This window comes from Pteronotus mesoamericanus, unplaced genomic scaffold (assembly GCF_021234165.1).
Source record: "Pteronotus mesoamericanus isolate MK-2021 breed Mesoamerican mustached bat unplaced genomic scaffold, CSHL_Meso_final scaffold_118, whole genome shotgun sequence".
Classification (NCBI taxonomy): domain Eukaryota; kingdom Metazoa; phylum Chordata; class Mammalia; order Chiroptera; family Mormoopidae; genus Pteronotus; species Pteronotus mesoamericanus.
The window spans coordinates 8,707,907-8,735,128 of record NW_026555301.1 but is presented as its reverse complement, the minus strand read 5'-3'; the positions used below and the strand labels follow the sequence as shown (position 1 = coordinate 8,735,128).

Genomic DNA, 27,222 nt, shown 5'->3' with positions numbered 1-27,222 from the left:
ATCCATGTCATTGATGAAAAATTTAGTATTCAGAGGTTAAATAATTTCCTCAAGGTTATAAAATAGGCCTAATCCTGGTTCTCTTACTTACAGTTCATCAATTCTAAGATAAGTATTTTTTATATTTTAATACCTCAGGAACTATGATACATTTCACAACTGATGGTGAATGCTTCTTCTTAGTAATAGAGAACATAATGTGTGTCTTACAATCATTTGCATCTTTAAAATGCTGAAATAGGGTCTTACTGGGTGAAGACCCAGCTGGCAGTGACAAAGCCTCCTAAGCAGCCCTCACCGCCCATTAAGTCTCACTTTGAACACTGAGTGGTTTATTCATCCAATCCCAAGGCCATGGAAGATTAAAGCAGGAAGCAATGCAAGCCAACGGAGGGCTGCCAGAGCAAGTGTTAGGAGCAGGGGTGCCAAAACTAGGTTCTTGTATGAAACGAAACAAAAGGATTTTGTGGTAAATTTGGGGATTGCTGGGTCAAAACAAACAGGCTTTTTGGTTGCAGTACTTTTCAGCATTAACAAAATCCAGTATGAAAACAGTAACTTTACAATGGACAAGCTTGGCTAACGTGTTGACTATCACTTTATTGGTCTAATCTACTGAGTTTCACCCTTTTAACCACAACAGTCACCAATCCTATAAAATACTTACTACTCCTTTGGAAAGATAGTTATTGACGAAGTCCTTCCATGTGATTTCTCTCCCAGAGCTCCTGAACAGGAAGTAAAACATGACTCCACCCCAAAACACAGCAGTCCAGAGAAAGTACATCCTGAATTCCTTGTCATCCCATGGAAAGTCACCCTGGACAAAGACCGAGACAGTTTCTGTGTAGAATGAACTGTTACACATCATCTATGTTATGTCGGACACAAATTTCTCCCAATGTCATTAATGCCTCCTAACTTTCCTAGGGCCACCCCAGATCCTCAAAATTAATACACAGTTTAGAATCAAACCTTCTGAAACCTGGACCACCAGTGAGAATCATCTTTCTTGCCACCTCGTTTTCCACCGCCACCAACACCTCCTCCAGAAGGTCGCGGGGTAGCAGCTGACTTTGATTCTGTTCATAAATAAAGAGCGCATACAGCAGCAGAGCAGATTTTTATCTCTCTCAACAATGTTTCCATAAATAGTTAATAAAAGACAATGCAAAATATATTATGGCAACTGATCGGTTAATAAAGTCTTATAAGAAAGGATGAGACTAATACAAAGAGTTAACATTTAAGGAGACTTCTCAGTGTTTTACATATATTATCTCATGAAATCTGAACAATAATCCAATAACCTGATAAGTACATCCATTTTACAAAAGAAGAAATTGTAGCTTAAATAACTTGTTGAATAATTTGTTACAGTGTTAAATGGCTGAGTGACAGAGTTAGGATGTGAATGCAGGTAAGTGAATTCCTGAGTTTTCATTTAAAGGTAAAAAAAGAGTAAGTGTTCTGCTTTCCCACTCCCACGAAGTGAACACTGGTAACAGTTTCTCCTATAGGAAAGGCATGATCCTGATAACTGGGGGGGGCGGGGGGGAACCCCCCACATCAAATTCGTTTGCAAGAAGCTAAAATTAGTCACTGTTATGGATTGAACTGTGTCCTCCCCACCCCCTTGCCAATTCTTATGTTGGAGTCGTAACTCCCAGTGATCCTATTAGGAAATAGGATCTTTATAGAAATAATCAAGTTAAAATGATGTCATGTGGGTAGGTCCTAATCCAAGATAATTGGTGTTTCATAAAAATGGGAAATTTGGACACAGACATGCATAGAGAAGAGGACAAGAGAAGAGATACAGAAAAGACAACCATCTACACAGGCCAAGGAGAAAGGCTCAGAACAGATCCTTCCCTTGTGACCCTCAGAAGGAACCAACCATGCCAACAACAATGATTTTGGACTTGCAGCCTCCAGATCTGTGAGACATACATTTCTGTTGCTTACAACACCCATTTGTGGTACTTTGTTATTGCAGTCCTAGGAAACAAATAGTTACTAACATCCTTCTCCTTTTCTTCCCACTTTCCTGTCTTAAAGACCCACAAATAACACTGTAATATCTTCAACTACTGTGAAGCTGCCCCTCTATTACGGATGGGAGGCTGCAGCACCCAGTCACCCCTAGTGGCTACATAGTACTCTGGCTTCCTAATGTGCTCACTCCACTGTAATGCACACAAGGAGCTCGTGCACCTGTCTTACGTGAGAAAAGTTCTGAGAGAGACAAGCCCTTCCCAAAGTCAGGCACAGGGCTGGGGAACAGAGCGAGTACATTTCTACAGTTGTTTGACAACATTCCACACTACTCTGGGACAAAGTAACATATATACAAAAGGTACCTAACAGGTTGTTTTAAAAAAATTGGACCTATTACCACTAATCTGCCCCCAAGTCAGGATTAAAAGACCATCTACGATGCCGTGGGCAACATGTAGAAGCCACCTGTGTCACCAATGCTCCAGTCAGCCCACGTAAGTGCCTCTCCCTCCCCTTATCCCTGGCCTCATTCTCCATTCCTTCAAGTCTTTGAGCATATGTTTGTCTCTCCAACTAAATCCAGGTTCATTTAAAAATAAGAGATTTATTATATTTTTCCTTGCATTTTCCTAAAAAGAAAAGATGCCAATTAAGTATCAACATTTGCCAGGCATTGTGTTTAATGCCATTACAAATGTGAAATGGGGGACAGCAGGCTCGGAACTCATGTGGCCCCCCCCAGCCAGGCAGCTCTAGGAAACCCTCTCTGAATCCCTTAAGGCTCCGAAGAACAATTTGAAAAATTCACTATACCACCATTTGCATCAAATAAACTATATGTATTAGGTTTGTAAGACTTTTCTCAGTGGCTTAAATTTGCCTATTTATCATCTATCTATTATCATCTATTATCATCTATCATATGACTGATAATGATTAAGTATCTCTACGGAGACCTTAAATTAATTCAACTTGAAAAATGACAAGAAAATATAAAGATAAAATTAAAGGTAAAATAAGACAGCAGGTCTATAGTATGTATTTGTAACCTCCAAGTTTCACAACTGCCTTAAGATAACACTCTGTTCCTTGAAAACTGTCACTAACATCATGTGTTAGAGGGAAATGGTAAGTTCAAACATAATCTTTTTCAAAGGTACCTTTTTTTTCTCCTGTAACTTCTTTAGATTCACTAGCTTTTTTCCCATTTTTTCCATTTGGAAAGTATTTTTCAAATCCTGTTAGAAAGAGAAAGAAAATACATATCCTCAAACTAAATGTCATCAGATTTTGTGTGTGTTCATTTTTAAAGCAACTGATACATCATTAAAAAGCATAAGCTAAAAGTGCAACTTTTCTTATGTAGGAGTAAACCAGTCTAATACGGTTCACATCCCAGGGGTGTAAAAGGAAGTCTCATTTGAACGTGAACTTCATTACAAGTGTCATATGTAAAGGGGACATATTTTCATCATTGCATCCTACAGGAAGAGGCATGGGGGTTACAGAAGGAGACAGCCTGAAACACCACTTGTGCACCCGCTTAGTAAACACCACTGAGGTATGGCTCTTTAACAAGAAGGTAGAATAGTGGTCACATCTCAGTGTTTACCTTTTGGAGGTCGAGAACAGAATCTTTGATAAGCAGCGATTACATCTGTCAAAAGAGAATTTCTGCTGGTGGTTGCTTGAGTTGTAGCATAGCGATAAAGCTGCAACATGACACATATAAAAGCATGATTTATATTAAAATAAAGAATTTTAAAAAAGAGTTTAATTTCCTAATATCATAAAGCGGATGAAATGTTTCTCTCTTCCACAGGTGGTTACAGACTCATGCAGAAAGACCTTGTTTACGGACTGTGCCACTCCATTCAGCAATGTACATAACTTACGATCCAGAACACAAGAATATTTCAAAATCACACAGAAGTTAGAATTGTAGCCCAACTCCAATTCTCTGCCAACACATTCACTTTAGTATTGTTTACTTAATTTGCAGTTTTCAAAAGACAAACCGGAACACAGGAAATCTGCTTCATGCTGTCTCATTCATGGGGTCTATAACACTAAATGATTATTTACCTCAAATTACAGAACAATGCTGCCTGTAAACATAATACCAAATTTACCTTAGTTCAAAGATAAGAAAGTTATAGTCCAATATTACTGATAACCTTTATAGTAACATTTGCTAAAGATATTTGAAATATACTATGATCCCAGTGAGACCCCTGATTACACAAGTCCCATTAATGATACATCTCTGCTTTAAATAGCATGTTGCTAAAAAGTTGTATGTAAATACAGTCTGGGTAAATCAAAATATAAACAAACAGAAACTTACAGTTAAATTAGTAGCTGCACAGTTGAAAGCAATCAAAGACAAGGCACATTGAGGGGATATATTCAAATTTGATAGTGAAAAAGTTTGAGTAATCTTACTCTTTTGCAAAGTAAAAATTCACCACCATTTTTTGTGAAGACAAGCTTTTAAATACAGACAAGAATGTTTAAAGTGAAGTTCGTCTATTATCATCTATCATTATTTGCCTCCTCTACGGTTTGAGGAGAAAAACAAAACACCATATAAAAACCACTTCACAATCACTGGCATGGCAATAATAAAAAAGACAGACAGTAACAAGTGTTGGGGAGGACACGGGGAAAAGTGGAATCCTCATACATTGCTGGTAGGAATGAGAAATAGTGCAGCCACTTTGGAAAAGTTTGGGATTGTGAAAGTGTTAAATGCAGAGTTAACCATATGATCAAGCAATTCTACTGCTTCTTAAGAAATATGAAAACATACATCCACACAATATCTTGTCCATGATGTTCATACTAGTATTATTTATAACCAAAGAGTGGAAATAACCCAAATGTCCATCAACTGACTATGAACAGATAAAATGTGGAACAGTTCAGCCATTCATTGTTAATATAATGAGAATGTTTGCACATCAATGTAACCTGGCAGCCAAAGAGAGTGGACTGGAATGTGCATGCGTGAACAATGACAACTTCACTGTACCAGCCAGTGGGGGAGGTAGACACCGGTTGGTGAGCATGTGAGGCAGTCTCATTCAAAATGACTGAGCAAGAAGAGCAAGGAACCTTCATCAAATTTTGCATTAAGCTTGGACATTCTTCTGCGAAACTATTCGGATGATTCAGAAGGCCACAGTTACTGGTGACTGGCAGCTTCATCACAACACGTCTGCTCAAGCATCACATCTTGTGCAGAGTTTTTAGGTGAGACACCAAATCCCCCAGGTGACTCAGCCCCCTTACAGCCCACATATGGCGCCCCGTTGACTTCTGGCTTTTCCCAAAACTAAAATCACCTTTGAAAGGGAAGAGATTTCATTTCAGACTGTCGCTAAGACTCAGGAAAATATGATGGGGCAGTTGATGGTAACTGGGAGAACTGTGTGAGGTCTCCGGGTGCCTACTTTGAAGGGGACTGAGGCGTCACTGTCCTATGTACAATGTTTCTTATATCTTCTACCTTCTTCAATAAATGTTTCTACTTTTCATAGTACATGGCTGGGTACTTTCTGGACAGATGTTATAATCATACAATGGAGTAGTATTCAGCCACAAAAAGAAATGAAGTATTGAAAAATGCTACTACATAGATAAGCCTTGAAAACATGATGTTAAGTTAAAGAAACCAGACACAAAAAGTCATGTATCATGATTCCATTTATATGAAATGTCCAGAATAGGTAAGCCCATACACAATGTACATTAGTAGCTACCCTGGGCTGGAGGAATGTTTGGGGAGAAATAGGGAGTGACTGCTAATGAATATAGGACTTCTTTTGGGGTGACAAAATTGTCCTGAAATTAATACAGTGGTGATGGTTGTGAAGACACTAAAAACCACTGAGCTGTACACTTTATTTTTTTTAACTTTTTAAAAAACGGTTTTATTTATTTTTAGAGGGGAGGGGAGGGAGAAAGGGAGAGAAACATCAGTGTGTGTTTGCCTCTTGCAGCACCCCCTACTGGAGGCCTGTACCACAACCCAGGCATGTACCCTGGCTGGGAATCAAGCCAGCGAACCCCAGCTTCGCAGGCTGGCACTCAATCCTCTGAGCTACACCAGCCAGAGCTGAACTGTACACGTTAAGATAATGAATTTTATGATATGTGAATAAAACTGTCAATTACAAAACAAAAAACGAGCTTATTTAACTTCAATTAATACACAATTCTACACGGCAAAATAGGACAGACGCACTGACGCTATTCTTGATTGAGAGCAATGCTGGTCTGAGAGAACTTGGAGCTTCTATCGCGTTACACCCTCCCCAACCGCTGGGAACACCTGGTCTAAGTAACTGCTGATAATGGACAAAAATGTATCATAAGGGAATAAAGTTTTCCAATGCAAAGTCCATTAAAGTGACATGTTATTCAACTGTACAAGGGAACAAGTAACACTGATTTGTTGAGCATCTACTCCAGGCAGGTGCTGCGAAGCAGTGGGGAGTCCACAAGCAGATCAGAACAAGTACAGAACTGCTGACTAATCAGCCCCCTCTCAGCTCTATTTTCAAATTCTGTTGACCTGGAATACCTCTAGCAATAATTCCTGTGGCTCCATTTTATGCCAAGGTTATCTTCTATGAAGGAACCAGCAATGAAGATTTTCTCCTCTACATATCTAGTCCAATCCATACAAAGAATAATATAGTCAAGATAGAGGAATAGGTGAACATGCCTCACCTCCTTGCACAACTACAGCAAAAATTACAACTAGAGTACAAAACAAATATAACCCAGAATTATCAGAAAAGCAAGCTGTATGGAAGTCCAACAACCAAGGACTTAAAGAAGCCACATTCACCCAGATGGGTAGGAGGGCAGAGACAGAGAGATGCAGAGCGGCATGGCGATGTGAACAGGCAGTCCCACATCCACGTGTGGTGGAAAAAAGTTGGGAGGGATACCTTGGGAGTGAGGGATCCCAGCCTCAGACCAGACCACCCAGCCCAGGGTTCCAGCTCCAGGAAGATAAGTCCTCATAACTTCTGGCTATAAAAATCAGTGGGTATTGGTGCAGGGGAAGAAACAGCAGTATTCTTGGGAGACCCCTCTTAAAGGACTCACAATGGACTCAAGGCTTAAGCAGACTCACTCCCTCTGGGCTTTAGCACCAGGGCAACAGCTGGAAGGGCAACAGTGACAAACAGGGAGAAACTGAAGTGGCTGGCAACAGGGCTAGTGCCAGCAGACAGCTTCCTACTGGGCAACACTTGAGAGGCCAGGCAGCGGCCATTGTCCCTTTCCTGAACCCTCCCCAACAAAGAGGCACAGATCAGTGACACAGGTTGCCCCACCCTGGCAACTGCCTAAGGCTCTACCCCATACAACTTACAGGTGTGCTTTTCTACAACAGGCTACAGTACTAAGACAGGGAGTCAAAGTAGCTCTATCTAATACACAGAAACAAACACAGGGAGGCTGCCAAAATAAGGAGACAAAGAAACATGGCCCAAATGAAAGAACAGGACAAAACTCTAGAAAAAGAACTAAATGAAATGGAGATAAGCAACCTATCAGATACAGAGTTCAAAACACTGGTTATCAATCAGGATGCTCAAGGAATTCACTGGGTACTTCAACAGCATTGAAAGACCCAGGCAGACATGAAGGTTACGCTAAGCAAAATAAAGAAAAATTTACAGGGAACCAACAGTGGAGGCACTGAAGCCAAGAATCAAATCAATAATTTGAAACATAACGAAGAAAAAAGCATTCAATCAGAAGAGCAAGAAGAAACAAATGCCAAAAAATGAGGATAGGCTAAGGAGCCTTTGGGACATCTTCAAACATACTAACATCCAAATCATACTGGTGCCTGAAGGAGAAATGGAAGAGCAAGAATTTGAAAACTTATTTGAAAAAGTAATGAAAGAAAACTTCCCTAATTTGGTGAAGGAAATGCACGTACAAGTCCAGGAAGCACAGAGTCTCAAACAAGACGGACTTAAGAGGACCACACCAAGACGCATGATAATTAAAATGCCAAAGGTTAATGATAAAGAGAGAATTTTAAAAGCAGCAAGAGAAAAGCTGAGAGTTACCTACAAAGGAGTTCCAATAAGACTGTCAGCTCATTTCTCAAAAGAAACTTTGCAGGCTAGAAGGGACTGGCAAGAAACTCTTCAAAGAGATGAAAAGCAAGGACCTACAACCTACATTACTCTATCCAGCAAAGCTATCATCTAGAATTGAAGGGCAGATAAAGTGCTTCCCAGACAAGATTAAACTAAAGGAGTTCATAATCACCAAGCCCTTGTTATAGGAAATGTTAAGGGGACTTGTCTAAGAAAAAGATCAAAACTATGAACATTAAAATGGCAATAAATTCAGAACTATCAACAATTGAATCTAAACAACTAAGCAAACAAGCAGAACAGAAACAGAATCACAGATATGGAGATCATTTGGAGGGTTATCAACTGGGAGGGAGAAGAGGGAGAATGGGAGAAAAGGTGCAGGGATTAAGAAGTACAGATTGGCAGGAACAAAATAGGACAATGTTAAGAACAGTATAAGAAATGGAGTAGCGAAAGAACTTGTATGCATGATCCAAGAACATGAACTAAGTGGGGAGAGGGTTGCTGGAGGGAATGGGAGTACTGGGTGGAAGAGGGCAAAGGGGAAAAATTGGGACAACTCTAATAACATAATCAATAAAATCTATTTTTTTTAAAAGAATGGAAGATATCAATTCACAAAACTTATGCTTAGAGCACCTCATTTTAGAGGATTGGCTTTGGTATTTAACAAAATGAGCACTTTTTATTTGATTTATCATCAGTCTTATCCCTCTGATCATAATACCTGAGAACTGACATCTCGCACATCAAAATCTTTTCCCCAGGAATCTCAATGTGAGAATAGAACTTCTGTCTCTGACCTTTAATAGCAGCATGAACCTAAAGGAAAATCTGTTCTATCAGACTCCCCTGCAAATAGCACAGTAATGCCCCAGTGTCCCCACCCAGATCTTCAAAGCGGTACCAGGGAATATATGTCATAGACCACCGTAACCAATCAGCTATCACTGTCAACACAGAGGACTTCCTTATACCTCAGCACTGATGATGCAGAGACAACAGTGTCACTCCAAAAAAAGGCCTTTTGGATAAGGTTCCTGACATTAAAACTGCAAAATAAAAAGGCAGATCCTATCTGCTCATTATATGTGTGAGTCTAATAATCTCTAGGAGCAAAAAGAGAGGAATTAGAGCAAGGTAAAATAGGGAAATGAATGCAATGCAAGAAACTGAAAAAGGGCTAGTGCAGGGCAGTATGAAATAGGAAAGAGATGAAGATAATCAAAGACTGGTGAAGGAACTTCAAACAGTAAAAATTGTGAATTTGGGTGCGGATGGAAAAGGAGAGCTGTAATAAATCTAACAGAAAGTTAATCTCACGGGGTGACCTGATCATTAAATTCCTAACAGGGCAGGTCATGGTGGGCAGCCACTCCCCAGGCATATAACTTCTTTAGTAAAAGTTCTATATTTGCCTTAAGCACGCCCTGTCCATTGACTCTGTGCATCTAACACACCTTTGAAATGCTTCTTTGTCAGACCTCTCAGAAGCAAAACCACCTCAAGAGAGCACATAATTTGAACTGTCCTGTCAGCCTATCCTGTCTTGCTTTCTCCCACCTTCCTATAATCTTCCCTGCGTTCTCTCCTTAATTCTAAATGCATAAAAGAAACTGTAAACTGCCATTCTCCTGAGCGTTTCAGATTTTGTTTCTGGTGCTGTCATCAATTTGGTTCAAATAAACTCCTAAAAATTATCTACAGGTTTGGACGTTTCTTACCTCGACACAGATACTGTCAATACATCCTTTTAGGTGAAGAGGATAAAGCAATTTCCTTAACTGCATTTGGCTAGCAAGCGGCAGATTCCCGTGACTGACTCCAGGGCCTTAACCACCACACTTTTCTGCCTCTACCAGTGTACCTCTAGGTAAACCAGTGCAAAGCTGGACTAAAGAGCTGACGGGCAGCAAGAACCTTATGTCAGTGAAAGAGCTGATATCCACCACTCACTACATGAACCTTTCCTGGAGATAGATGACTACCACAGTTGTCATCCCCTCAGAAAAATGTATTACCCTCTACTCTGGAAAGATTACCTATAACCATAGTTAATATTTATTGGTATGTACTATGTGCTAGACACACAATGCCCGCAACAGTCCCACTCAGCAGATGGGAAAACAAGAGGCTCAGAGAGGTTATGGAGCTTAACTCCAAAATCTGTGTTTTTATTACATCATGTTTATGCTGCAGACTCTTAAAACGCATACATACAACACATAATTCTATTTTCCAATGTCATCAAAGGTAAAAAGAAGACAACCAATGCCGGAGATGTGACAAATAAGTTCCTTAACCTGTTTAGGTCTCAGTTGCCGTATCTGTAAAATAGGTTCACCCTGAAAGAAGTCAGACAATCCTCGCAGATGATCTTTAGAAGTTCCCTGGTGCAAAGATCTGATTCTATCAGAGATGCATGTTTTCAAAACTACAACTCGATACCCAGGATTAGACAAGCACAAGCGTGCTTACGAAAACCACGGGACACAGGATCGGAAACGCAGGGCGTCCTGGTATTTACACGGAGCGCACGCGGACTCATTCGCGAGAGGAACTCCCCCCGGACGCCCCGCGGTCCCTGAGCGTGCCCAAGGGCCGGTGACCTTGACGCCCTGCTCTCCCGGACCGGAAGCGGGGTCAAGGGCCGAGCTGGAGCGGGCCGGGCTGGGGGCGGAGGGCGCTGGGCGCCCAGGACTCACCGTCCGGAGGTAGGACCGTTTGTTGGGGCCCACACCGCCGCCAGTAACGAGCAGCGGGGGAAGGCCGCGTGGCCAGCAGCCGCCCCGGCCCCACAGCAGCAGGCAGCGGTGCGCCATGGCTGCCGGAGCAACCCGCTCGGGCCGGTGGAGCCGCGCAGGCGCAGCTCTGCGGCCGACGGGTGGACTGCGACCGACAGCTTCGGCCCGCGGAGTACCACCCGTTTCTGAGAGATCAAAGGACAGTGGTATGGGCCCGCCGCTCACGGGCAATCCCACGCTCTCCACGCGCGCTTTTCTCTCGACCCCGGCGTGCTGACGTCAGCCGTAAGGCGGGCCCTCGGCCCAGCTCTACTGGGTCGCTCGGTCCGGACTGGAGGTGGGGCCTAAAAAGAGGAGGTAGAAGGTGGTGCGCGGTACTGGGGGCGGGACCGAAGGGAGGAGCGCGGAGGGCGAGAGGAGAACGGGAACTAGTAAGAGGACAGGACCAACCAGGAACGGTGAGGTGGGAGTAGGAGAGGCTGCTGGGGCCGCAGACCTGGTAGCAGGAAGCCACCTTCAACGTTTTTGGCATTCACTCTCTCAGTAGGTCACTCGTCAAATGTTTTGAGCCACTACTCAGCGGTGTGCATCCTTCTCGGCTCTTGAGGTGCCAAAACACGTACCTTAACTCCCAGAACAGCAATACAAGGAAGCACAAACCAGTGACCTCATTGCAATAATAAAAGTGTTGCGATGCTGACATCGAGCTTGGGCCCATCAGGGACCGTTTCAAAGAGGGAGGATTTTCAGAGAGGAGGGTGAGTTCATCAGGCAGTAGAGACCTGTCAATTTTGTATGGGGACGACCTCTTTGTCCTTGTGACAGAGGCGCAAGTGAGAGCATATCAGACTACTGGTTACTGCTACCACCGTGTCAGTATAACGGAGGGGTGATCCAGACCCCTTTGTTATTTGCCATCCCACCCAGGCACTGTGGTGCTCGCTATGTTTGTGCACCCAACCTACTAGTTTGCATTTTTGTGAAGGAGTCGGTGTCCTGATCTTTGCTAGTACATCAGGCTCCACGTTTCCGGGAGGCAAGTCAGACTAGTCAGGCTAGCAGTTGGCTCCTGTAACCTTTTTCAGGTTTCCTTCCACACTGTGACCCCCAACAATGGCTTTTTTAGAACTTGCCAGCCATCTTATGTTCATTGTGCCAGCAAAATCGTGAGACCCTTAAATATAGACAACCGTCTATTCAGGGGACTGACTATAGGCCATGGCTCCTGTGTAAATGCCAGTCATGTAGCCCTTGGTTCTGTACACTGGCTACTCTGTCGTAGTCCTGTTTCAAACCATATAGTGTTGTATGGAGTTGGATGACCACCATGGTCCATATACAAGGATAACCTCAGCGAGACCTGTCCCAGCGCCATGTATTTTTAGGAGTAGGGATTGTGACCTCTCTTACTGATGGGGACATTTTGTGTGGGGTGGGGCACTCTATAGTAGGGGCTGAAGAAGTCCTGTAACACGGTGGCCTCAAAGTAGCATCAGACGCTCATTCCCTAACAGACTGTGGAAGGGGCACTCTGCTGTTGCAAATATGCATGCCATTTTTGTAGGATGAAGTCTTGGGCAACTGCCAAAGCAGTCCTTGCAAATAACCCTTCTACCTAACCCATAATTGGGAGGCCTATCTGCACTGTCACCTGTAGGGCAGCAATGATGTGTTCTATTTGTTGCCATGTTTTATACAATCCCAAAATCTGTTGTTCAGTGGAGGAATAACAGGCCCCTCAGCAGTTTTCCATAATTGCAACCAGAACATAAGGGGGATGGCTTTCCCTGGTTGAGCTTGTCATAGGACCCAAGTAGTTCCCTTGGGGCTTACAGTTACATCCAAAGACATGGTACCTCAGCAAGGGAGAAGTAGGATTTGCCCTTACAGAGTAGCTTCTTCACTGTAGTTGCAGCTAGTCCTTGCAGCCAGTCGGTCAGTGGGTAAATCTCTGCCTTTGATATGCCAGCAGTAATCAAGGCTTAGCTGCAATAGGAAGGTGCACACAGCCTACACCAGGGGAGCACCTGAAGTGCTCAGCTGGTATGTCCAGGAAGGCTAGACCACTGAGCCCTACAGGACACCTACTATATAAGGCTGCTCTACCAAGACTGGGAAATGTAGCAGCTCTACCTAATACATAGAAACAAACACAGGGAGGCTGCCAAAATGAGAAGACAAAGAAACATGTCCAAAATGAAAGAATAAAGCAAAACTTCAGAAAAAGTACTGAACAAAATGGAGACAAAATGCAGAGTTCAAAACGCTGTTTATAAGGATGCTCAATGAACTTAGAGGAAGAGTAGATGAACTTAGTAAGAAAATGTATAAAGAGATAGGAAACATAAAAATGGAGCTAGAAAACATATAAAAAAATGAAATCGGAAATGAAGAATACATTACAGGGAATCAACAGTAGGATAGATTAAGCAGAGGACTGAATCAGAAATTTGCCCAACTAAAACAGCAAAAAAGAAAAAAGAATTTCCCCCGAAATGAGGATAGTTTATGGAGCCTCTGGTACAACTTCAAACATACCAACATTCATATCATGGGAGTGACAATAGGGAGAGAGAGAGAAGGCAAGAAACTGAAAACATATTTGAAAAACTAATGACTGAAAACTTTCCTAACATGGAGAAGAAATTAGACATACAAGGCCAGGAAGTGCAGAGAATCCCAAATAAGACAAACCCAAAGAGGCCCATACCAAGACATATTATAATTAAAATGCCAAAGGTTAAAGACAAAGAGAAAAATTTTAAAGCAGCAAAAGAAAACAGTTAGTTACCTTGAAGGGAGCTCCTATTAGACTGTCAGTTGACTTCTCAACAGAAACTGTGCAGGCCAGAAGGCAGTGGCAAGAAATACTTAAAGTGATGAAAAGCAAAGACATACAACCAAAATTACTCTACCCAGCAAAACTATCATTTAGAATTGAAAGATAAAAAGATTTTCCAACAAGAAAAAAATAAAGTTTAGCACCACCAAACCAGTATTACAAGAATGTTACAGAGTCTTCTTCAAGAAAAAGAAAGAAAGAAAAAAAATACAAATAATAAAATACCAATAAATACAGCTCTGTCAATGATTACTTTGAATGCAAATGGATTAAATGCTTCAAACAAAAGACATATGGTGGTTGAATGGATAAGAAAACAAGATCTTTACATATCCTGTCTAGAAGAGACTCACTTCAGATCAAAAGACACACAGTCTGAAAGTAAACGGATGGAAAAAGATATTTCATTAAAATGGAAACAACAATAACAAAAAATACTGGAATAGCAATACTTACACCAGACAAAGTAGGCTTTAAAACAAAAGCTATAGCAAGAGACACTCCACTTCTGGGTATTTATCTGAGGAAACCCAAAACACTGGTTTGAAAAGACATATATACCCATTTGCAGCAGTATTTACAATAACCAAGAACTGAAGCAACCTATGTGTTCATCAATAGATGTATAGATAAAGAAGTGGTGCACATATACCGTGGAATATGACTCAGCCATAAAAAAAAAATAATGAAATTCTGCCATCTGCAGCAAAATGAATGGACCTAGAGGGTATTGGACTGAGTGAATTGAGTCAGAGAGAGACAAATGCCATATGATTTCACCTATATATGTAATCTAAAAAAATAATAATAAATAAGTGAACAAAGACCAGAGACAGACTCATAGATACAGAGAACATTTTGACAATTGACAAATGGGGTTGGAGGTGGAGTGGAGGGGTTGGTGAAAAAGGTGAAGGGATTAAGAAGTACAAATTGGTAGTTACAAAATAGTCATAGGGATGTAAAGTACAGCATAGGGAATATAGTCAACAACATTATAATAACTACGGTGGTCAGATGGGTACTAGATTTATTGGTGTGATCACTTTGTAAGTTATATAAATGTCTAGTCACTGAGTTGTAGATTTGAAACTAATGTATTAGTGTATGTCAACTGTAATTAAAAATAAAAGTTATTTTTTAAAAAACGAATAAAGTACTGATATATGCTGCTACATGGATGAATCTTGAAAACATGTTAAATGAAAAAAAGCCAGTCACAAGGACCACATATTGTATGAACCCACTTATAAGGAATGCCCCAAACAGGCAAATCCATAGACACATAAAGCTGACTAGTGACTGTCAAGAGGTGAGGGTATGGCTGATACAATATACAAGAAACTAAAAAAGTGGTTATGTTATTGTAGACAGTCAGGGAAATGCCAATGGAGGATCTCCCCCATTGACCAGGATGGTGCAAGGAGAGGTTCTTGCACTGAGCATGCCAATGGCTACAGAGATGAATGGATAGGGCCCCAGCATGCCAAAAGCTAGCAGGATGATTATTGTATAGAGGAAGAAAGTCCTCCTCTCCTTATCCTTATAAGAACCACAGGCCTTAGCAGGGAGAGGATATGATCTCTGAGATAGGAGTCCACCATTCCCTAGGTCCCGGCACCTTAATAAACCTCTTTCCTTTGGCACCAGCACCTGTTTCATGAGTCTGGCTTTTGTTGCAGCAGGGAACTGAACCCACTTGGTTGGATTCAGTTACTTACAGAAGGCAGGATGGCATGGATTGCCTGAGGTTTCTCAGAGTGTACTTTTCATATTGCTTAACTTTTTTGAATTATGTGAATATATTATCTAATCAAATAAAAAATAAAATTTAAGAATAGTAAAGGAGACTGGTTCAGTGCTGAAATTATACATTTTAAAAAATAATTTTATGTTTAAAGGTAACTAAGTAGGTTTTTTCCTGTATCTGTTCATACATTTTATATGTATTTGCAAGTATATTAAATGTATTTTTATATAAATAAAATTTTACTTTATCCATCTTGTTTTTTGATTAACATATATTTCTTGTATGTTAATAACAAATATTTCCACCCCATTCTTTAATCCGCTCCATTGTATTTGGTAAAATATAACAAATATGATCACTCAGACTGCTTCCAATTTATTTCTGTATCAGATGCTTTACAATTAACATTCTTATAGATGTATATATATACATGTGCCAGTATCCATTCATAGCATGATTTGCTTAGCAGAGATACTGCTTGATAAACAATATTTAAACAAATAATTTATAAGAGTTTTGGGGCTAGGACCTTGAGACAGCACATGCAGAGTGGTGCTGCATATGTTCTCCCACTAGGTGGCAAGAGAGGTCTATAAATTCCTAAGAGAATCGCACTTCGTGCATTTCAAAAACCTTAAAGCGTGTGTGTGTGTGTGTGTGTGTGTGTGTGTGTGTGTGTTTAATGATGTTAGTATTATTCCTACTTCTTGATTATTCCTACAATCCGGATGCTGTGTTTTCTATAAGGTGAGGCTGACATGGTATTTTCCAGTGGTGGTCAGGGTTTGTGCTGCTGTTCCTTATAACGTGCCTCAGGTAAGTGAATCTAAAAAAAACACAATGTCTGATTAATATCTACATAATAATGAATAAAAGAATGCATGTGGGTTTTATTTCTACTTCGGCCAAGATGGAGACATAAGTATATACACTTTGCCTCCTTGCACAACCAAAAGAAGGACAACAAATTTAAAACAAAAAAATAACTAGAACTGCCACAATATCGAATGATATGGAAGTCTAACAACCAAAGAATTAAAGAAGAAACATTCATCCAGACTGGTAGAGGGGGCAGAGACAGGTAGCTGGGGTGGGGAATGCACTCAGCAGGGTGGTAACAGGAGGACCTGGCAGGCAAGATGGCAGCTGGCGGACCTGGTGGTCCCACATTTGCATGCAGATAAACTGTGAGGAACAGCTGGGGAGTGAGACAGACTATGCAACCCAGGGGTCCAGTGCAGAAAAAGAATGTCTCAAAACCTCTAGCCATAAAAACCCGTGGGGGCTATAACAGCAGGAGACATTCCCAGCCTCACAGGAGAGTTCATTGGAGAGACCCCCCCCAGGATCCTAGAACATACAAAACCCCACCCACCTGGGAATCAGTACCAGAAGGGCCCAATTTACTCGTGGGTACCAGGGGAAGTGACTGAAAATCAGCTGAGAGCTGTGCAAGAGATATTGATCCCTCTCAGACCCATCCACCACATACAGTGTTGCAACACAGAGACCGTGGCTTGCCCCACCCTGGAGAATACCTAAGGCTCTGCCCCTTCCAACATATCAGGTGTGCTGAGACAAAGAAATATGGCCCAAATGAAAGAACAGATCAAAGTTCCAAAAATAGAACCAAGCAAGGAAGAGATAGCCAACCTATCAGATGCACAGTTCAAAACACTGGTAATCAGAATGCTCACAGAATTGGTTGACTATGGTTGCAAAATGGAGGAAAAAGTGAAGGCTATGCAAAGTGAAATAGAGAAAAATACACAGGGAACCAACAGTAAAAGGAAGGAAGCTGGACTCAAATTGATTGGGAGCAGAAGGAAGAGATAAACATTCAACCAGAACAGAATGAAAAAACAAGAATTCAAAAAAATGAGGAGAGGCTTAGGAACCTCTGGGACAACTTTAAACATTCCAACATCCGAATCACAGGGTGTCAGAAGGAGAAGAGGAAGAGCAAAAAATTGTAAACTTCTTTTAAAAAATAATGAAGGAAAACTTCCCCAGTCTGGCCAAGGAAATAGACTTCCAGGAGATCCAGGAAGCTCAGAAATTCCCAAAGAAGTTGGACACAAGTAAGCACACACAAAGGCACTTCATAATTACATTACCCAAGATTAAAAATAAGGAGAGAGTCTTAAAAGCAGCAAGAGAAAAGGAGACAGTTCTCTACAAAGGAGTTCCCATAAGACTATCAGCTGATTTCTCAGAAGAAATCTTGCAGGCAAGAAGAGGCTGGAAAGAAGTATTCAAAGTCATGAAAGGCAAGGACCTACATCCAAGATTACCCTATCCAGCAAAGCAAACATTTAGAATGGAAGGGCAGATAAAGTGCTTCCTAGATAAGGTCAATGTAAAGGAATTCATCATCACCAAGCCCTTGTTATATGAAATGTTAAAGGGATTTATCTAAGAAAAAGAAGATGATCAAAAACTATGAACAGTAAAATGACAACAAACTCACAACTATCAACACCTGAACCTGAAAAAACAAAAACAATAACTAAGCAAACAACTAGAAAAGGAACAGAATCACAGAAATGGAGATCAGAGGGGAGGGGGAGGAGTAAAAATGGGGGAAAAGACACAAAGAATAAGAAGCATAAATAGTATGTGCAAAATAGACGGGGTGGTTAAGAATAGTATAGGAAATGGAGAAGCCAAAGAACTTATATGTACGACCCATAGACATGAACTAAGAATGGGGAATGCTCGTGGTGGGGGGTGGGGTGGAGGGGTGCAGGGCAGAGGGGAATAAAGAGGAGGAAAAAAAATGTGACAACTGCAATCGCATAATAAAGAAAATATATATTAAAACATTAAAAAAATTAAAAAAGAATACATGTGACATCAGCACCAAGATGGATCAGTGCAAGTTCCATGAATGATAATAGCTGAACAGTTAGAATATTCCTAACTACTACTTGATACTGATCAAATATTTTTTAAATTGTGGACCACAAGAGTGTACATAAATCATAAAGTTCCTAGATTTTCCCCAATCATATCTTCTTGCTGATCTCAAGACCCCTTAGTCATAAGCCATTTGTTTAGTATGTTACTGTAATACCAGAGGGTATCACGGGAAAGAGATTTTGCAAACAGTGAAGGAAATAATGTCTAAATAATGAAAAACTACCTAAGCTATAATGGTGAGAAGCAGAAATAAGGTGCAAAATTGAAGATATGTATTGGAGAGACTTACTTCAGAAATTGTGTTGGGAAGAGGAATAAATTATATGGAAACATATACCACAGAAAATAAAAGGCCCCAGAGATATACTCTGTTTTTATAACATGCTATTACATCTCAGCTTTTTCAAGGCTTGGGACAGTTCTGAGTTTAGTTAGAGAGAATATGTCCTTGGGTCCCAATAATATTCTGTACATAGGATCTTAGAAAATCTGGATGCTAGTGGCACAGACTCAGAATCCCTGATCTTTTGCCATCTCATTCTGCCAGTGTTGGGAGTTGCAAAGTCTGTAAACTGAGACTTTATTATCACTATATTTGAGGGTTAGTTAAATATCCGAGCCTATTTTTTTTTATTGTTCTGGGGTAATGAAGCAATGTCTATGGTAAATGGGGAAAAAAGCAGCTCTGAAAGTTCTTCAAAACTTCTTACCTTCTGGAAGATTCATTCTCTCCCTAAATTAAAAAAAGAACTATTCTGGTACAGCAGTTTTCAAACTTATTTATTTTTAGCAGCCGGCTATTGTAAAAATGAAAATTGGACTAAAATCTCAATACATAGAATCTAAATAGATAAAATAAAAAAGTAGGACTATTGGTTGAAAAGCTTCTTAATTTACCCTACACATGATCCCCAAAGGCAGTAGAGCTTCCCAGAACTGTCAACTAGCTGGCTCTGTCTGTGGTTACACCAGGTGGAACCCCACCCAGCTGCTCCCAGTTTCATGGCTCCCTCGTAGTCACCCTTGACTCATTGAACAAGCAATTATCAAGTGTTTAATGTTTGTCTGGTACTGGGGTAGATCCTGGGTACACAAAGATGAGTAAAGCTAAGTCCCCATCCCTGAAGAGCTCAGATGGTCTAGTGAAGAATTCCTTTCTATATTGTAGGGAACTTTCTAACTGCCTTGACTGCTCATTAAAAATGCCTGTTTCTGGGTTTTACCCCAGAGATGACAATTCCAAAAGTAAGAGGCAGAGCCTGGCAATCTGCCTTTTAATAAGCTTCAATCTAGTGGGAGAGACAGAAACACAAACAAGAACAGTAATTATAAAACAATGTGCTGAGTTATGATGGAGGTACGTGGGAGCAATTACAGGAGGACAAGGAGAATGAGGAGCACCCAAGGGGGCGAGTAAACAAAGCTTTGGAGTAGGTTCCACAGAGAGCAGGCTGATGGGACAATTAGTAATTGTCTGGATGTGGGAGTGGCCCTATGCTGAGGGGCTGGATAGGAGGCTGTTAAAGTAACCCAGGTGAGAGGTGATGAGGGACTGAACTAGGTCAGCAGTCAGTGGGGAGGGTAGTAATAATACTAACCATGATAAGGGCTGACGTTTATTGTTACTGCCCACCAGTCAATGTACTAAGGACTTCACAGATGTTTCATTTAATTCTCACAAGTCCCATATGGTAGGTACTACTAGAATTCCCATTTCATAAATGATGATACTGGCATTTGGAGAGGGTAAACAACATACAGAAGGGAATCCAGGACTGAGACTCAGGTTTGTTCATCTTTCAGCTGATATTTCCAACTCTAACTATTATATCATATAATCTCTTAAAGGCTGTAGAAGAAGGAATGGGTTGAAATGATCTGTAAGAGGTAATTCCAAATGACTTCATGACTTACTTGGTGAAGGGTAAGGGATTACTCTAGCTGCGGGCACCTTGGTGATGGAGGTACCTGGAGAGTAAATCCTGGAAGAGGAATTTGCTTAAGGAGGTCAAGATGAGTTTCAGGTGAGGATCTGTGGACTCTCCCATGGGTAACTGGTCATAATGGTCTGAAGCTTGGGGTAGAAATGAGATAGAGATACAGGTTTGGGAGTTAGTGGAAACCATGAAACTTGGTCAGTTCAATTGGGAGAAGGTGTAGAGTGAGAAAACAGTAGAGCAGAGGGGAAGGGGAATATGCAAAGGAGACAGAGAAAGAATGTTACAAAGTGATTGTCACGGGAACCAAGGGGCAGAGTTTCAAGGAGAGAGTTCTCAGTAGCTGAAGTATAATAGAGAGGTCTAGAAGGAGAAGGACAGACAGTATCCATTGGACTGGAAAATGGCATGGTTTACTGATGATCCTAATGAGAGAAGTTTCAGGAGCCCATCCCAGCATGCTATGGAATAGATAGGGGGTTAAAAAAAGTGGGAAGAGCAAACGTGGACTCTCCCTTTGAAATATTTAGATGAGAAGTGGAAAGAATAACTGCAGAATGTTTATAGGATGATGTAAGAGCTAAAAATATCTTTCCAGTGCTTCACACACATTCAGGTTTGGCATTTACCACCATCAGCTTCTAGGATGGCAAGCCTAATCCATCCTTTCCTTTGATGCTTCCGAAATGAGAGAAATGACCCTGGTTCTCAAGCCAAAGAAATGCAGAAGAGGCATTTCAGCCAAAAATAAAGGTTAGGAATGACTTTTGCTTCCAAATTCTCCATTGCTTGGAAATCTTTCCCTAGTGCCCACACCTGCTGGGACAAGAACTCATCCAGAGTTGCCTTGCTGTGAGAGGTTTATCCAAAAGCCATCTCTATCATCCCATTTTTGCCTGATAGCTACTGGAGAAATGAGTGTATCTTTTGCTTGGTTTAACCAACAAATACATGGCCAGTCACCCTTTGACTGGCATCTTTCCAGTTCTACAGAAACAACAAAGAAACTGCTGGGTGTCACTGAATCAGATCCATGTGTCACCTTGCTGTGAGCACGCTTGCCTGAGAGTGTCTGTCTTGGCAACTCCTCAGAGTGCACGTCACATTGCTGAGTGACCAGTAACTGCCCTGGGGTGCACAGTGGGTCTGCCCAGCACAGTGTGAGCTGACCTCTATCTCTGCTTAAAACTTCCTATGAAATGAGAACAATTGTTTCATCTAATATTTAACTTAAAATAATAAATCTTTGCCCATTTAAGTGGTGGGTGATTGAGGATTGCTCCTTTGTTTTCTGCAAAACCCAAGCAAGAAAAATCAACCCATCTGATGTATTTAGGATGAGCAGGGGTACAGATGGGTGAAACAGCTCAGGTTCCTGGGCTCCTCTAAGGATCCACATACAGGATGTTGGAGGAAAGTCCCAAAAGTCTAAATATAGAGTTGCATCTGAAGAACTGATAGGTAGCCTCACTCAAATTCATAAAAGCTTTCATAGGAGAAACTGACTGACATGGGCAAAGCAGCTGCATGTTCCCAGTGGTAGCTGGCTGGGAATAAATCCACCCCCCTCCCAGGACAGGGTCTCCTTTCTATAGGGGGTTCATAGTAAACCCATATGGTGGGTAGTCATGTGGGCCACCAGAAAGAACAATGCATTCCTAAGTTAACAGACAACAGCAGAGAGTCATCCAAAGCCTATGTATTTGTCAGGTCCTGGGACCTAACATTTATCTTTGGGGGGCATTCCAGCTTTCTGGGTAGTCAGTTAAACCTGAAGCTACAGAGAATTAAGCAGTCACAGAGGGTTAAACAGAGTCCAACATTTTCCAGATGCCTTTTTACTGCTGGAGATGTATTGCATCTCTGAATGAGGTCCCCTGTAAGGTACAGAGTCAAGGGGGAGAAACTTTGTTTTGTTTTTTTAAGTTGAGAAGACTTGACCATATTTACAATTAAGGGTGGAATGTGGGGTGAAATGACCAATGGGTGGAAGACATAGAAACTATAGAAGGGAGGAACAGTGAAGCAGGTGCCTGGGGAGAGGGGACCAAGGAGAAGAGGGGGTGGTCAACTGAGACCAGAGGGTGGAAAGGCAGTTTGGCCAGGGCCTAGATGGAATAATAGCTACTGTGTACTGGACACTTGCTATGTATCTGACACCATGCTAGGCAATAGCCATTTGTGGTCCATTCAACCACTGTACTGACAAAGAGACTGGGTGTTAGAGCAGTTAAGCAACTTGATCAGTGTCATCAGTTAGTAAATGGTTACCCATTGTTAGACCCTAGAGCCTCTGTCCCAAGGAGGCATGAAGACAATGGGAAAAGTTGGGAGTCAGTGAGGAAGTTGGTGTAGGACGCTAACCAGGGACAAGTAAAGTATCCATTGAGGGCTTGAATGAAACTTGTCATTCTGTGGGATTATCTGGAAGACCGTGATTTTTCTCCCAGTAGCACAGATTGGCTACTGGGCACAATCTGACCAGAGGAGGCAGATTGCAGCCTTCATCCAGCATGGAGGGGAGAGAGCAGAGGGTCAGTTCTCTGTGAACTGTGGTCTAGAATTTGGGGGATTTGGGGTGGTGGAGGCTGAAAGATTCAGGAGGAGCTGGTGGAATGGGAGAGGCTGGAGATGACTATGAGCTTGAAGAGCAGGTGTCATGTGAGGGCGGTGGTAAACACAGGAAGGACTAGAGGCTGTGCTCAGAGGGCAGGTGTATTGGGTAGGGGCTGGGGCTAGAATGTGAATTTGAATGAAACAATAAGGACATTTATTATGACATAGCTCCAAGTCCTGTCTAAGGAGGATTTCAGGCTGCTGAGAAGAGGTTCAGTAACATCTTTAAGGATCATTTCTTTACACATCCAGTCTTGGTGCTGATTTCATCTCCCTGCTGGTAGCAAGGTGGCCACACCAGCTCCTGGAGCTAAAAATGGAAGAGATGGCTTGCTCTTTGAAGAGAAGAGCATTTTCCCAGCAGCCTCACAGCTGGCCCTCCTGCTCACTGGCCAGTGCTAGGTCATCAGCCCTGAAGTGAGTGGGGTGGGCCTTCCCTGAGGCACTTACTGATGTGTGAGAGGTGGTATCTAAACAAAATCATCATTCTGTTAGGGAGGTAGAGGGTTTCTGTAATGGGAAATCAGAGCATGAAATGTGTGAGATGGAACTTAAAACATCCACAAGATTGGTGGCATGGGCAGCTGAAGTGAAATGAGGATGAAGGTGGTTCAAGTTAGGAAGGGATCAGATGCCTGGGTTTCTGGATGAATCATCCACATAGATGTTGAAATGGTAAGCGGTGGGGTTGGAGAGAGGCACCCCATGAGCCAAGCTGCCAGGTCTTCAGTAAGTGACAGGGACGATGGAGAAATTGTTTGGTGACAGGACAAGAAGGAAGGAGTGTGGGAAGTTCTTCTTTACCTTGTCCCCGAAACCCAATTTTTTTGCAAGTCTCATCCCCACCGTGCTGTCCAGGTGCTTATTTCTCCCCTGTGCCAGAGCAGCAGCTTCTAGACTGGTCTCCTCACAGGCTTTCACTCTCTCCACTTCACAGTTTTCAAGCTCAGATGCACATTAGAATCACCTGGGGAAATTTTCAGGCTCTTGACGCACAGGCTACCTAGTAGTCCAATTAAATAAAAAAGCCTAGTAGATTTCAGGTACTTTCCTCCTTAGATGATTTCAACGTGCAGCCAAGTTTGGGATGGATGTCCTACCTCTCCAAACTGTTGCCCATTATCTTCCCAAAAGGTGGTTGGACAAGGTCCCTTCTATTTACTCAGTGGAATGAACATGTCAAACCCTTACTACATATGTTCCAGGTCCCAGGAATAGAAAGATGAGATGCTCATGGCTCCCTCTCCCCAAGATGCCGCACACACACTTGTGGTACAGACCAACAGGTGCAATGATGCAGGAAGACACCATGGCATCGAGGCAGCACCAAATACAGCCTTGGGAAAGACAAGGCTCTTCAGAAGGATGTTATATAGCATTTTTATCTCCATTTCACTTCAGGCCCTGCGGCCAGCCAAGTCTACATTTTGGATTTTGCTGATATTTTGAACACTTTTGCCTGAAATATCTCAAACACCAGAACCCATCAAAACTTCATTTTCTTTGAGAAGAAATTTGAACTTTTCATATTGAAGTATAAGGCCCTTCTCAACATGGCTCCTGCCTAACTCTCCAGCTTCAACTCCTGCCACTTCTTTCTGAGACCCCACAATCCAGCCTCACAGGTGACTTCCAGGCCCCTAAGAGTACTATATCTCCTCATACTTCTGCGATTTTGCATGTTCTGATCTTTTTATCTGGAATATGCTTCCAAAACAAGGAAAGAGGAGTGCATTCTGGCTGGAAGAAACAATATGAGCAAATGTTTGAAAGAAGACAAGGAAGCACCTGGCCCAGTCACGCTGGGGGTGTGACAGTCGGTCTATGTCCGCGTCAGCATCCCCGGAAAAGCTATGGAACAGCAAAGCTTGCCCCCACCCCGAGATGCTGTGTGCCGGGGCTGAGATGGGCCTAGGGTTTCTATTTCTTATAAACTCCCATGCAAAGTAAACTCCGACGCAAAGCAGCTGCTGATGCTCCTCAATGCGCAGGTAGTCTGGTGAAGCGAGGCTGTGAGAGGGTGGACTTTGACCAAAAATGGAGAGAACAGCATAGAACTTCAAGTAGGGCTATAGCTTTTGTTTCAACACATTTATTTATTTATTGGGCATCAATGTTTCTGACTCTGGAAATACTTAGAATAATGATAACCTAGTTCCTGACCACAAAAAGTTTTTTATCCTGGTGTGAGAGGCAGATAAACAAGCAGATGATCATAATACATTGTGGTGAGTCTTAGAGGGAGGGGTGTACAGGCTGTGATGCAATTACAAAGGGGGACCTGCACCGTTGTGATTACACCTGAGCTGGGCTTGGCTGATGAGAAGTGACAGCTGTGCGCAATTGGTTTGAGAGTGAGGTGGGTGCAGGTAGTGGTGAGGCTGCTATAATCATCTAGGGACTAAAGGTGGTCCTCATTTCACCCCAGTTTTCAGGCCCCTAGTTCTACTACTAAACCATGTGCCTCTGTACCAGGACACTACTGGTGGGGTCTTAGTTTCCCCGTACGACAAGAAGAGCAAATTCAGCAGCTCATCCCTTTCAGAACTGGAGCCAATTGCACCAAATGTCTCACCTACATTGTCTTCTCATTCTTAACCATCAGCCCAATTTCTTCAGCCTTGTGCTCAATACATATTTGTGGAAAATGCACATTGTAAATGATGACTCTTTTAAAAAACCAAACTAGCCCCAGCTGATGTGGCTCAGTGAATTGGATGCTGACCTGCAAACCAAAGGGTTGCAGGTTCGATTCCCAGTCTAGGACACATGCCTTGGTTGTGGGCTAGGTCCCCAGAAGGGGGGACACAGGAGGCAACCACACATTGATGTTTCCCTCCCTCTCTCTCCCTCCCTAAAAATAAATAAATAAAAATTGTATCAAAAAAAGAAAAACATAACAGTACCTAGCTCAGTGCCTATCATATAGGAAGTGTTCCACAACTGGCCTGGTTATAACTTTGAGTCACCATAGTATGTTGTGAGGGGAAATCTTACAAACTCGGCTCATCTTGGCTCTCTCTGTCAGTATGTGATCATTGAGAGAACTTTTACACTTCCTGGAACCCCCATTGGCTCATTTATAAAACAGGGATAGTAGCACTAACTCAGGAAGGTAGCTATGAGCTGAAGCCCTAGGTGTGAGTGGATGGGGAGTCCGAACCCTAACCCAGGTCTTCTGGCTGACACTGGTGTGCTTTCCACTTCACTGTCTCATCACAGAAGTAAGCTCCCAATGCTCCTCGATGTGGGGGCTGGGCTAGGTGCTGCACTCAGGAGCAGGCTCCATGCAGTTTCTGCCCCCATGTTCCCATGCCCTTTCTCATCCTGCAGAAGGTTACCGTCTTCTCAAAACCATCATCTTGTTTCTTTGCACTTGAACTTTGTTTCTGGTAGTGCAGTGTAAACACAAATCTAGAAAGAAAAAGTTAAATTTCCTTGGTGCAAAGGGAAAAGAGCCCTTCCTTTCCCTTTCCTTAGAGCTTTTACTCTAGAAAACCTGTAAGTTCTTTGTCTTTTTGAGGTGTATGTAAATGTTTTTAAAAGCTAAGTGGGCCTTTCCCAGTTTTACAACCCAGGAATGTTTTTTTCTCAGTGTCTTGGGAGCCATCAATTTGAAATATTAGCCTAACTTCCAGGCAGCACCTGGCTCCAAGTTGCAAACCTGCCTCCTATATCAACATGGGAAATCTATTTCCACTTTAGATAAATTAGCAAACACAAATGGCTGCTGCAATTGCCAAGTGCATTTAGGATGAACTCCGTGTGACAAATGGTGCTGTCAAGTCCTTTCATTTGAGAACTTGAATGTGACGGGTTGCACCTGCCTGTATCTGTAAAACGGTGAGATTTCCTGCTATCTTTGCAGTTTCTTTAGCAGACTGTCTGTGAGGCGCATCACATTATGGGTTAATGCTTATTCAATATTGTAACTATTTTTTTTCCCTACTCCCGTGGAAAGCTTTTTGGGTGGGCAGATTTTGTTTTTCTTCATATTTCCCAACAGTAGAAAACCGCCTGGCTGGAAAAGGGCTTCTTGAGAATGTGGACAACTGAACTATAAGAATAGCTTCCACTTCTGTCCCTGCACTTGCGGCGGGGTGCTGTCTGCGAATCTCCCTGCGGCCCAGATCCCTAGCCAGCAGGAACAGGAGCGCCCCGCATTCCTATTTTTAGTCGCCGTAGCTCGCGTGGTCACCTGACAGGCACAGGCGAGCGCCGGGTCCTCGCCCAGCCCTGTCCTGCACAGGTCCCGCCCACGCGCGGCGTCAGGAGT

At 42.3% G+C, this 27,222-nt stretch overlaps 1 protein-coding gene across 2 annotated transcripts in view; it reads right to left on the bottom strand.

Moving 5' to 3' along the window:
* The window catches only part of AFG3L2 (AFG3 like matrix AAA peptidase subunit 2), a 38,330-nt gene extending 27,149 nt beyond the window's left edge, over positions 1-11,181 (bottom strand). The window contains exons 1-5 of one of the 2 annotated variants that reach the window (XM_054587335.1): positions 10,841-11,181; positions 3,614-3,713; positions 3,162-3,239; positions 976-1,082; positions 668-820 (exon numbers count right to left, since the gene is read on the bottom strand). In XM_054587335.1, coding sequence (XP_054443310.1) covers positions 668-820; positions 976-1,082; positions 3,162-3,239; positions 3,614-3,713; positions 10,841-10,957 — 555 coding nt within the window. In that variant the 5' untranslated portion in view covers positions 10,958-11,181. The remainder of the gene's footprint in view (positions 1-667; positions 821-975; positions 1,083-3,161; positions 3,240-3,613; positions 3,714-10,840) is intronic. The other variant, XM_054587334.1, reaches the window with a different exon arrangement.
* Between the last annotated feature and the right edge of the window lie 16,041 nt (positions 11,182-27,222).